General features: G+C 46.4%; 1 protein-coding gene across 4 annotated transcripts in view; it reads left to right on the top strand.

Annotated features, from left to right (window-relative positions):
• The window catches only part of ENTPD5 (ectonucleoside triphosphate diphosphohydrolase 5 (inactive)), a 57719-nt gene that overhangs the window by 39632 nt on the left and 5274 nt on the right, over positions 1-12813 (top strand). For all 4 annotated transcript variants that reach the window (XM_050798791.1, XM_050798788.1, XM_050798790.1 and 1 more), the window contains 9 exons: positions 2569-2644; positions 2901-2936; positions 3559-3647; positions 3954-4033; positions 4981-5042; positions 5970-6071; positions 6917-7057; positions 8483-8539; positions 10919-11034. In XM_050798791.1, coding sequence (XP_050654748.1) covers positions 2569-2644; positions 2901-2936; positions 3559-3647; positions 3954-4033; positions 4981-5042; positions 5970-6071; positions 6917-7057; positions 8483-8539; positions 10919-11034 — 759 coding nt within the window. The remainder of the gene's footprint in view (positions 1-2568; positions 2645-2900; positions 2937-3558; positions 3648-3953; positions 4034-4980; positions 5043-5969; positions 6072-6916; positions 7058-8482; positions 8540-10918; positions 11035-12813) is intronic.

Below are 12813 nucleotides of genomic sequence, written 5' to 3' on the forward strand. Positions count from 1 at the left end.
TGGCAGGAGCCTGTAGTCCCAGCTACTCGGGAGGCTGAGGCAGGATAATGGCGTGAACCCAGGAGGCAGAGCTTTCAGTGAGCCAAGACTGGGCCACTGTACTCCAGCCTGGGTGACAGAGCGAGACTCTGTCTCAAAAAAAAAAAAAAAAGTGCTTACTATGTACTGGACGCTGGTGAAGTTACTGGAATACATTCAGCGGGGAACCAAAAATACAAAAATGGTCTTTGCACTCCTGGAGCTTACATTCTACTTTCAGGAAGACAGAAAATAAACATCTGAACAAGTCCAAAGAAAGTTATATTAGGTGCTGTAGGTACTATGGAGGGGAAAAAAAAAAAGCAGGGAAAGGTAGGTAGGGAATGGAGGGGAAAAAAAAAAAGCAGGGAAAGGCAGGTAGGGAATCTGGTGATAAGAGTGGGGGAAATGCTAATTTATTTTTTTTTATTTTTTTTTTTTTTTTGAGACGGAGTCTCGCTCTGTCACCCAGGCTGGAGTGCAGTGGCCGGATCTCAGCTCACTGCAAAATTCTCCTGCCTCAGCCTCCCGAGTAGCTGGGACTACAGGCGCCCACAACCGCGCCCGGCTAATTTTTTGTATTTTTAGTAGAGACGGGGTTTCACCGTGGTCTCGATCTCCTGACCTTGTGATCCGCCCGCCTCGGCCTCCCAAAGTGCTGGGATTACAGGCGTGAGCCACCGCGCCCGGCCGGGAAATGCTAATTTAAATAGGGCAGTCAGGGAAGATGTCTTTGATAAAATTCAGTTGATCAGAGATCTGAGGAGGATGAAGAAGCAAGTTATACAAGACATTTGTGGGAAGAATATTCCAGGCTAAAGAAACAGCAGGTACAAAGGCCAGAGACAGGTATGTGCTTGGTATGTTAGGAACAGCATCCAGGAGGTCAGCATAGCTGGAGAGGAAAGAGTGATATGAGAGGTAAGTAGGAGGTAACCTCAGATAGGCGGGGCTAAGGGGTGCTTATCATGTAGGATCTCAAAGTCCAGTGTAATCACTTTGGCTTTTTCTTTTTTTTTTTTTTGAGACTGAGTTTCGCTCTTGTTGCCCAGGCTAGAGTGCAGTGGCGCTATCTCCACTCACTGCAACCTCCACCTCCCAGGTTCAAGTGATGCTTCTGCCTCAGCCTCCCAAGTAGCCGGATTACAGGCATGTGCCACCATGCCTGGCTAAATTTCTATTTTTAGTATAGATGGGGTGTCACCATGTTGGTCAGGCTGGTCTCAAACCCCTGACCTCAGGTGATCCGCCTGCACTTTGGCTTTTTCTTTAAGAAGGAAACCAGTGGAAGGTTTTTTTTTTTTTTTTTTTTTTTTTTTTTTTTTTTTTGAGACAGACTCTCACTTTTGTTGCCCAGGCTAGAGTGCAACGGTGCAATCTCGGCTCACTGCAACCTCCACCTCCTGGGTTCAAGCGATTCTCCTACCTCAGCCTCCCAAGTAGCTAGGATTACAGTTGCCCACCACCATGCTAATTTTTTTGTATTTTCAGTAGAGACCGGGTTTCACCATGTTGGCCAGGCTGGTCTTGAACTTCTGACCTCAGGTGATCCACCTGCCTTGGCCTCCAAAAGTGCTGGGTTGAGAGGTATGAGCCACCACGCCTGGCTGCCACTGGAAGGTTTTGAGCCAAGGAAAAACATGATTTGACATCCATTTTTAAAGCACCATTCTGGCTGCTGTTTTGAGAACAAACTGTAGGATGGGGGCGAAAAGCAGAGAAGGCAAAAGCATAAGCTCTCTTGCTGTGCTTCATCCTGTTCACTTATCTGTCTTTTCTTTAAAAGTTTGTTTATATATCACTTAACTGGTTTTTCCGGTTGAAACAGGGTCCAGAGGTCATCATGTGGTATGTTTCATCCTATCAGAAATGAGAACAGCAAAGAGACTAGAGTTCTTCCTATCCTATTTGGAGAATTCTTTTTCCTTTCCCTTGATAATTATATAAACATAAGACTTAACACCCATATCAATGGTCTATATTATGGAGAGGCAAGATGTTTTTGCAAGATGTTCATTCCCATCTCCTGAAACAGGGTTCCTTTAGTCTGGATCTGGAGTCTCCCCACACTCTAGAGCCCTAGCCATGTGCCAGAATCTGACCGGTGCTGGCAGCAGAGTACCTCAGCCCTTAGATGTGAACTCCACCACGGCGGGTTCGTGTCAGCTTATCTAAGGAATGGAGTGGGAAGACTCCTCCTAGTTTCCAGTGTATGTCCGGTAGAGTTTATCAGGTTTAAAAAGTTACAGGATCCTGATTTGAGCTGGCAGGATTAAATATATGCCTTTCCGTAGGTCCAGTTCACCTATACATTTAGATGGTTTGATTTAGCTTTACTTAAAGTCAAAGGAATCCCTGTCTTTGTGTTTTTGCAAGAAACTGGTAATGGCTTGCCTAGTTTCTTCTCTAGTTTCTTAGGGCAAAGGAATGAGTTTTGCCAAAATTTTATCTAGGAAAAATGGAGTAGTTTTCTAAGTCTTACAGGACACTGTCAAAATATAGAAATATTGCCTTAGGGAATTCTTTTTTTTTTTCTTCTTTTTTCTCTAGGTAAAGGAGATCTTCAGGAAGTCACCTTTCCTGGTACCAAAAGACAGTGTTAGCATCATGGATGGATCCGACGAAGGTGGGAGAGGTGTTGATGTGAGTTCTGGGGGAGAGGGGCAGGATCAGTGAAAGATCTAACTAAAGGAACTGGGGCCAGGGACGGGGTCCTGAAGAGAAAGGAATAAACAGAAGGAATGGGATAGCAGGAAATAGAAGAGAGGGAGAAGGAACATGTGCTCTAGACATGAAATTTAGAGAGAAAAAAAAACAAGGATGGGGCCAGGAAAGAGAAAAATATGCTCTGGGATCTAATCCTTGTCTTTCTTTCTTTTTAGGCATATTAGCCTGGGTTACTGTGAATTTTCTGACAGGTAATACATCCTCAAGTTTATCTTCAGAGCTTCACTAGCTTTTACATGCATAGTCAGAAGAGTAAAAAAACCCTTTCTTTCATTCTGTATTGTTTCTTCTTCTTTAAAAAAGGAAAGGAGGCTGGGTGTGGTGGTTCATGCCTGTAATCCCAGTGCTTTGGGAGACTGAGGTGGGTGGATCACTTGAGGCCAGTAGTTCAAGACCAGCCTGGCCAACATGGCGAAACCGTGTCTCTACCAAAAATACAAAAATTAGCTGGGCGTGGTGGTGTGTGCCTGTGATCTCAGCTACTCGGGAGGCTGGAGAATTGCTTGAACCCAGGAGGCAGAGGTTGCAGTGAGCTGAGAGCAGAGATTGTGCCACTGCACTCCAGGCTGGATGATAGAGCAAGACTCTGTCTCCAAAAAGGCCTTCAAAAAACAAAAAACAAACAAAAAACACCTGCCTTGAAGGCCTCTGCTGCAACGAGAGTCCTTCTGAGTTGACATTCACCTGCAGCATCAGGGCTGGGGAGCAGTGGAGTGTGTGTGGAATACCTTCAGTGCATGATAAGAACAAGAGAGACAAGTGTTGGGCTGCCCAGGATGTGGAGGATATTTAGAGCTGGCTCTCATTTGACAGGTCAGCTGCATGACCACAGACAGGAGACTGTGGGGACCTTGGACCTAGGGGGAGCCTCCACCCAAATCACGTTCCTGCCCCAGTTTGAGGTGAGTCATTTCATGAAGATCTGGTTAGAAGTGCACTTGGCAGGCATATCATGGTGCCAAGAAAGAGGCATCCCATTTTCAGCCAGCAGCTCTACCACGCTTAGGCAGAGTCAAGTCAGTTAATAACTGGGTGAATGTTCCCTTGCCATCTCACTGTTCAGAATCCCTTCGATTCCTCAAGCCTAGTGAGATTAGCCGCTTAATCTGTCTTCATCTGATTTTTTGCTGGGAGGGACGGGTGGTGGTGTGAACATCTTCAAGTGATTACAGATCCTGAATAGTCTTTTTGCTTTTTCTGATTTGCAGAAAACTCTGGAACAAACTCCTAGGGGCTACCTCACTTCCTTTGAGATGTTTAACAGCACTTATAAGCTCTATACACATAGGTGAGAATGGGGACAGGGAAGAATAATATTTCATGTTGTATGTTCTCCTAACTTTTCTAAGTGTTCTCAAATCTGTTATTGTATCTGATCAGCAAAACAAAGTCTGTGCCAATTCCCTAAGGCCTATCACTGAAACCCAGGCCACTTACAAAGCCCGAGGAACTTAAGAACCTTCTCCATTCTTGGCCTCAAAAGCATTAATATATGACTTAAGAGTCAAAAATTGTCTGCTGGGTGCAGTTGGCTTCATGCCTGTAATCCCAGCACTTTGGGAGGCCGAGGTGGGTGGGTCACCTGAGGTCAGGAGTTTGAGACCAGCCTGGCAAACATGGTGACACCCCATCTCTACTAAAATACAAAAATTAGCTGGATATGACAGCACATACTTGTAATCCCAGCTGCTCAGGAGGCTGAGGCAGGAGAATCATTTGAACCCTGGAGGTGAAGGTTGCAGTGAACCGAGATCACGCCACTGCACTTCAGCCGGAGCGACAGAGCAAGACCCGGTCTCAAAAAAAAAAAAAAAAGAGTCAAAAGTTTTCTCTAGGGAGAGGACACTTCAAGAAGGCTCAGGCAAAGCTTCTTGCCAACTCCTTTGAGCTGGCCTTTAGAGGTTCAGAATCCAGCCTGGAATTTGATCCTAGTTGGGGCTAGGAGCTAAGCTAAAGAGAGCTTTTCTGGGAATGGTTCCTAGTGTGGGACCCTAGGAATTGTCACCGTCTCTGGCCTTTGAATGATAACTGTGGGGAATTCTTACTGCATAGCCTTGATCCAAACTGTGCAGAAATTACCCCTTGTTGACCACAGGAGATGAATATGTCACAGAGACAGAACAAGGTTTTCATATTTCCAGAGGGAAACAGAAACCATGTTACTTTTGAAAGAGGTAGCTTTAGGCTAGAGAACTTCAGGACCAGCATGAAATTGGTCAATCCTGTATTTTACAGTTACTTGGGATTTGGATTGAAAGCTGCAAGATTAGCAACCCTGGGAGCCCTGGAGACAGAAGGTTTGTCTGGGTACCTGTGCTGGGTGGGGGATGGTGAGGGTGACACAGATACTCCGCTTGCTTCTTCCCTTCCTTGATAGCCATTCTATGCAGGAAAAGATTATGTTGAATTGGGAGGCAAATGTTGTATAATGGACCTAATAATAGCAAATCCTTTTCTGTTTTATAAGTTCAGAAGTTTTGATGTATATTATTAGCCATTTTTAGAATGAGGTCTACTTGTACAGGGGGAACAGCCTATGTCTAGGCAGTTCTGCAGAAATCCCAGGCTTTAAGAATACATTTGGCAGGAGCTTGCTCAAGCCCTGAGCTTTACATTGGAGGCACAGGAAGCAGGGTCTGTTCTACATGCAGGTAGAACAACAGAGTAACTCCATTCATCTCTTCGCAGTTGAGGTCAGGCAGAACTGGGTTCAGTCCCAGCATTGTGATTTGAGGCAAGTAACCTATCTGTGCCCCTTTCCTCACAGTAAATGAGAATTTGCATTTAAGGCACTTTGTACAGTAATCTGTTATTGGGATGACATTTTTCATTTCAGAGTATACAAAACATCTTCAAGTGTATTTCATTTAAGCCTCTCAGCAACCAGTGAGGAAAGCAGCATAGCATTTCTTTCTTGTTTTTAGAAAGGTGGAAACTTACTGTATCGTAGGTTTTGGATCTTTGAGATATATGGACCCCTCTGACAGAAGCACATGCGCATGAAAATTTGCTTCTGGTTTCAGGGGGTTCACCAACCCCACGAAGCCTGTCTGTGAACCCTGAGTTAAGGATTCCTGTCACAGGATGTTGTCATGGAATTCATGTCATCGGATTTTAAGGCCCAGCCCCCACAGTGATTCTTTTCCGCCTCACTGGCTTCTTGTTTGCCTTCCTCCCTCTCTCTCACTCACTTACTTCTTACCTTGTGCCCTGGATTCTTTCAGGGACTGATGGACACACTTTCCGGAGTGCCTGTCTACCGAGATGGTTGGAAGCAGAGTGGATCTTTGGGGGTGTGAAATACCAGTATGGTGGCAACCAAGAAGGCAAGTGATGTTTTTTCACTGGTTAAATTTATGTTTACAATGGAAGCTCTGGAAAAGTCCCATGGGAAGCTTTTTCCAGAACTCAAGCTTACCTTTTTGCAGGGACTTGTTCCAAAGATCTTGGCATGCCTCCAAAGACTAATGTGAAGTGACAGGGAACAACGCAGCGGTCATTCTGCATCGACCAAGTGCCATGGACCCATTAGATACCTGCGCTTAGACAAGTGCTGTGGTGCACATCTACAGTCCCAGTTACTCAAAGGTTGAGGCAAGAGGATCACTTGAGCCCACGAGTTCAAGGCTGTAGTGCACAATGCCACCGCACTCCAGCCTGGGCGATGGAGACCCCACCTCTTACAAATTAATTAAGAAACCTATTCTAAGCCTAGGTCAAATGCAGCAGTGTGAAACCCTGTTTAGTTAATAGTTAGCTATTTAAATTATAGTAAAACTTAAAACCACGAGAAGAATGATTCATCTTCTTATAAAAGGTATATACCTGAATATCAAGGAATGAACTTGAATTCCCAGTGAAGGAAGCTGGCGAGCCCTTTAGCTACTTGCTTGCAAATGCTATGGAATGTAATGCTAGGCAGCAGCACAAGGTTGGCCATGATTTGGTGAATACAGATTAGGCAGGGGAGCGGGCATGGAGAAACAAGAGTGGTGAGGCTGCAGACGTTTGCTCATCTTTGTTTTGAAGCCTCTTGTCCCAAGCATCAGCCTTCTCTTGCTTTCCTTGACCTTCCTGCTATTCCCTCATTGTCTCCAGCAGCTTTCCTCAGAGAGTGTCCCCTTCCCCCAGCGTTGTTCTCACCTTACCCCTGTGCACCTTTGCCTGGCAGGGGAGGTGGGCTTTGATCCCTGCTATGCCGAAGTGCTGAGGGTGGTACAAGGAAAACTTCACCAGCCAGAGGAGGTCCAGAGAGGCTCCTTCTATGCTTTCTCTTACTATTACGACCGAGCTGTTGACACAGACATGATTGGTGAGTTCACCCCAGGTGTCAGTCCAGAGAGGAAGGTGGATAGGGCTGTGGTGGGGAAGGTCAAGGAGAAAGAGCACTTGAGGTGCTTTGTTGAGCTGATTACCCACCTCTTTTCTAGTCACTCGAACAAAAGGGTGGAAATGACTTAGAATCTTTTGGAGCTGAGAGATGACCAAAACAACTATATGATGTCTTTTTTTTTTTTTTTTAACATGTTTATTGACGTATAATTGGCATACAATAAGTGCATATTTAAAGTATACAATTTGTTAAGTTTTGTCATGTATACACCCATGAATCCATCACCACATTGAAGATAATAAACATATTCACCCCAAAAATTTTCCCTCAATTTTTTTTTTTTTTTTTTTTTTTTTTTTTTTTTTTTTTTTGAGACGGAGTCTCGCTCTGCCGCCCAGGCTGGAGTGCAGTGGCCAGATCTCGGCTCACTGCAAGCTCTGCCTCCCGGGTTCACGCCATTCTCCTGCCTCAGCCTCCTGAGTAGCTGGGACTACAGGCGCCCGCCACCTCGCCCGGCTAGTTTTTTGTATTTTTTAGTAGAGACGGGGTTTCACCGTGTCAGCCAGGATGGTCTCGATCTCCTGACCTCGTGATCCGCCCGTCTCGGCCTCCCAAAGTGCTGGGATTACAGGCTTGAGCCACCGCGCCCGGCCCCCTCCTGTCTCTTTATGATAACTTTTCTTCTTATCACAAAAGTAATATTTTTGCCTGTGACAGTATATGTACCTGATCTGTCATGGCCTGAGAGATACGAATTAATTTCCTATTATTGTGGGGGTTTTGTTGTTATTTTGTTTTTTTGTTTGTTTTTTGAGACGGAGTTGCACTCTTGTTACGCAGGCTGGAGTGCAGTGGCGTGATCTCAGCTCACTGCAACCTCTGCCGCCCGCGTTCAACCGATTCTCCTGCCTTGGCCTCCTGAGTAGCTGGGATTACAGGTGCCTGCCACCATACCTGGCTAATTTTTTTTTTAGTAGAGACAAGATTTCACCATGTTGGTCAGGCTGGTCTTGAACTCCTGACCTCGTTATCCGCCCGCCTCAGCCTCCCAAAGTGCTGGGATTACAGGCATGAGCCACTGCACCTGGCCTATTGTGTTTTATGGGTCTGTTTTTTTCATTGTGGTTAAACATACATAACATGGAATAGATTGTAAATAAATAAAATAGGCTGCATAGACTGGGTACGGTGGCTCACGCCCGTAATCCTGGGAGGCAGAGGTTGCAGTGAGCTGAGATTGCGCCACTGCACTCTAGCCTGGGTGACAGAGCAAGACTCCGTCTCAAAAAAAAAAAAAAAAAAAAAATAGGCTGCATAGATTATGTACATGTGTATATAATGAATGAATTTCCTTATGCTTCCTTGAAGGCGTTTTGATATCAGATAATCTTCGTTTTATTTCAGATTATGAAAAGGGCGGTATTTTAAAAGTTGAAGATTTTGAAAGAAAAGCCAGGGAAGGTGAGTTTGAGTGTCAGGGGAAGCCCTTGAAGGTAAGCCTGTGAGACTGCCTGCCAACTCTCGTGACCTAAAGTGATCTAAAGCACCTCAGTCAGCTCAGAAGGCCTGTCAGAAGGCTAGTTTCCTTTCTGAGTCTTCCAGTCTTTGCTAAAAGTTAGAAGCATTGGGTGGTAGCCAGGTATGGTGGCACACATCTGTAGTCCCAGCTACGCAGGGCGGGAGGATTGCTTGAGGCTGGAAATTCAAGGCTATAGTGCACTATAATCACACCTGTGAATAGTCACTGCATTGCAGCTTAGGCAACATAGTGAGACCTCTGTCTCTCAAAAAAAATTTTTTTTTCAGCTTTATGCAGCATAGAATTATGGGCAAGAATATGGGAATACAAGAGGTTTTAGGAGGCCGGGCACGGTGGCTCACACCTGTAATCCCAGCAGTTTGGGAGGCCAGGGTAGGCAGATCACCCGAGGTCAGCAGTTCAAGACCAGCCTGGCCAACATGGTGAAACCCTGTCTCTACTAAAAATACAAAAATTAGCCAGGCGAGACAGTGGGTGCCTGTAATCCCAGCTACTCGGGAGGCCGAGGTAGGAGAATCACTTGAACCTGGGAGGCAGAGGTTGTAGTGAGCCGAGGTTGTGCCACTGCACTCCAGCCTGGGCAACAAAGTGAGTCTCCACCTAAAAAAAAAAAAAAAAAAAAAAAAAAGAGTCTTTAGGGCTTTAGGGAAATGGTGAAGACCTTTTTTTCTTCTACGCTTTCTTTTTTTCATTGAAATAGTGTTATCAGCGTTAATGAAACACTAAGCATCAAAAGACATGGGAAATAGCGACAGAGGCTTCCTTGAGAGGATCAAAACTGCCAATGAGAACTAGGCACAGTGGTTTGAGCCTGTAGTCTCAGCTACTTGGGAGGCTGAGGCAGGAGGATCGTGTGAACCCAGGGGCTTGAGGCTGCAGGGAGCTCCAATCATGCCACTGCACTCCACCCTGGGTGACAGCATGAGACCTCGTCTCTAAAAAAAAAAAAATTAATAGAAAGTTTTTAAAAATTAAAAAATAAAATACAAATGATCTTATCCAGTAATCCACAGTAGGGTTAAATGATATCTCCTTGTCTTCTGAGCCTCAGCATTAATAATAGATAAGGGACTTAGGGCCAGGCGTGGTGGCTCACGCCTATAATCCCAGCACGTTGGGAGGCCGAGGTGGGTGGATCACGAGGTCAGGAGATCAAGACCATCCTGGCTAACACGGTGAAACCCCATCTCTACTAAAAAAAAATACAAAAAATTAGCCGGGCGTGGTGGTGGGCGCCTGTAGTCCCAGCTACTTGGGAGGCTGAGGCAGGAGAATGGTGTGAACCCAGAGGAGGAGCTTGCAGTGAGCGGAGATCGTACCACTGCACTGCAGCCTGGGCAACAGAGCGAGAGTCTGTCTCAAAAAAAAAAAAAAAAACAAAATAGGGACTTAGGACTAAGTCCCCACAATAGGTCATAGAAACTTAGCAAATAAACTAGAGCCCATGTAAATGTGAATGGCTAATCATACCAGAGAACTGCAAGTTCTTCAGAAGCTGCAGTCTTTTTTTTTTTTTTTTTTTTTTTTTTTTTGAGGCGGAGTCTTCACTCTGTCGCCCAGGCTGGAGTGCAGTGGCACCATCTCGGCTCACTGCAAGCTCCGCCTCCCGGGTTCGCGCCATTCTCCTGCCTCAGCCTCCGGAGTAGCTGGGACTACAGGCGCCCGCCACCGCGCCCGGCTAATTTTTTGTATTTTAGTAGAGACGGGGTTTCACCGTGTTAGCCAGGATGGTCTCGATCTACTGACCTCGTGATCCGCCCGCCCGCCTCGGCCTCCCAAAGTGCAGGGATTACAGGCGTGAGCCACCGCGCCCGGCCAGAAGCTGCAGTCTTACAGAGGCAGTCAGCGCACTGTCCAGCCTCTGAGGTGCCTAGGCATTAACCAGAGGGAGACTTCTGCTCTGCTTATTCTTCTTCTCCCCACCAACTTTTTTTTCGGAGACAGAGTCTTGCTTGTCACCCAGGCTGGAGTGCAGTGGTGCGATCTCGGCTCACTGCAACCTTTGCCTTCCGGGTTCAAGTGATTCTCCTGCCTCAGCCTCCCGAGTAGCTGGGATTATAGCGGCACACCACCACGCCCTGCTAATTTTTATGTTTTTAGTAGAGTTAGGGTTTCACCATGTTGGCCAGGCTGGTCTTGAACTCCTGACCTCAGGTGATCCACCTGTCTCGGCCTCCCAAAGTGCTGGGATTACAAGTGTGAGCCACCACGCCTGGCCCCCTATTCTACTTTCTAAGAGAAAATCCTACACCTCTCAGTTAGTTGCAAACTTGAACTCCAGTTTACTCTGTCTCTTTCAGTGTGTGATAACTTGGAAAACTTCACCTCAGGCAGTCCTTTCCTGTGCATGGATCTCAGCTACATCACAGCCCTGTTAAAGGATGGCTTTGGCTTTGCAGACAGCACAGTCTTACAGGTAAGAGACAGGACACCAGAATCCCATAACAGCCTTCTTTTGTGGGGGTTGAGAAGGAGTAAGAGCTTATTCAGTAATCAGAGTAGCCAGAAGTGAAATTATGAGGTAGTTTTGTTTGGGCTATGGACAAGGTACTGTGCTGGGCACCATGAATGTGGGAAATTACCTCAATGCAATGGTAGCCTCCAAGTGTATTACCAGGCAAGCTATTGCAGAGGTCACAGAACAGAAAGACTAGAAGCCCAAATTAAGATGCCAAGTCACATGGTTTATATATTTATTATTTTTTTGAGACGGAGTCTCACTCTTGTTCCTAGGCTGGAGTGCAGTGGCATGATCTCAGCTCACTGCAACCTTTGCCTCCTGGGTTCAAGCGATTCTCCTGCCTTGGCCTCCTGAGTAGCTGGGATTACAGGCGTGCGCCACCACTCCCAGCTAATTTTTTTGTATTTTTAGTAGAGATGGGGTTTCACTATGTTGGTCAGGCTGGTCTCGAACTCCTGACCTCAGGTGATCCGCCCACCTCGGCCTCCCAAGGGCTGGGATTATAGGAGTGAGCCACCACACCCGGCCCACATGGTTTATTAAATCAGTTTAGAACTCAGGGTGAGAAGCAAGGGGAAACAGATGAAGAGATGAACACAGAAGACACGATGCAAGCAGGATGCAAGCACCACTCTCTCTGAATCTTGGGTTCCATTTGTCCTGGGTTTGTATGTCCTGCCTCTCTCTGCTGCTAATAGAGTGGTTACACATACTGGAGCTGAAGTTTGGTCATGGGAGCACAAAGACAAAAGTGCCTGAGGCCACCACACAAACTTGCCCTATTTGGAGAGGCCCCAGGGGCAGACACACCTGGCCAGTAGCATTAGCTCAGCCATCAACATGTACGATGGGTTTTCTTTGGCAGAGGACATGAGGGACCAAAAGGGTGTCACCAGTGAGTGGCTTTTTTTTTTTTTTTTTTTTTTTTTTTTTTCCCCCGAGATGGAGTCTCGCTGTGTCGCCCAGGCTGGAGTGCAGTGGCTGGATCTCAGCTCACTGCAAGCTCTGCCTCCCGGGTTTTTACACCATTCTCCTGCCTCAGCCTCCCGAGTAGCTGGGACTACAGGCGCCCGCCACCTCGCCCGGCTAGTTTTTTATATTTTTTAGTAGAGACGGGGTTTCACCGTGTTAGCCAGGATGGTCTCGAACTCCTGACCTCGTGATCCGCCCGTCTCGGCCTCCCAAAGTGCTGGGATTACAGGCTTGAGCCACCGCGCCCGGCCGTGAGTGGCTTATTTAAGGTCTCATGAACACTGAATGCTCATGCATATATAATGTGTCATATATATTTCATGTGTGCCTCGTATATTTAGTGCCTCTTGAATCTTAGGTCTCTCTTTGTCCTCCTGTCTCTCTCCATCTGTTTCAATACATGCAGGCTCTACTTTATCTGTAGTAAGTTATTTATCCCCACTTTTGGGCACGTGTCTAGGCTCGATTTCATCAGGTCAACAGAGAACAATCAACTGGTTTACAGACTTTTTTTGGTGGTGGTAGCATCTTTATCCAACAAAAACTTATGTAGAATATCAGTAATACAGCCGGGTGTGGTGGCTCACGCCTGTTATCCTAGCACTTGGGGGGCCAAGGCGAGTGGATCACCTGAGGTCAGGAGTTTGAGACCAGCCTGGCCAACATGGTGAAACCCCATCTCTACTAAAAATACAAAAATTAGCCGGGCATGGTGGCAGGTGCCTGTAATCCCAGCTACTTGGGAGGCTGAGGCAGGAGAAT

This window comes from Macaca thibetana, chromosome 7, assembly GCF_024542745.1.
Source record: "Macaca thibetana thibetana isolate TM-01 chromosome 7, ASM2454274v1, whole genome shotgun sequence".
Classification (NCBI taxonomy): domain Eukaryota; kingdom Metazoa; phylum Chordata; class Mammalia; order Primates; family Cercopithecidae; genus Macaca; species Macaca thibetana.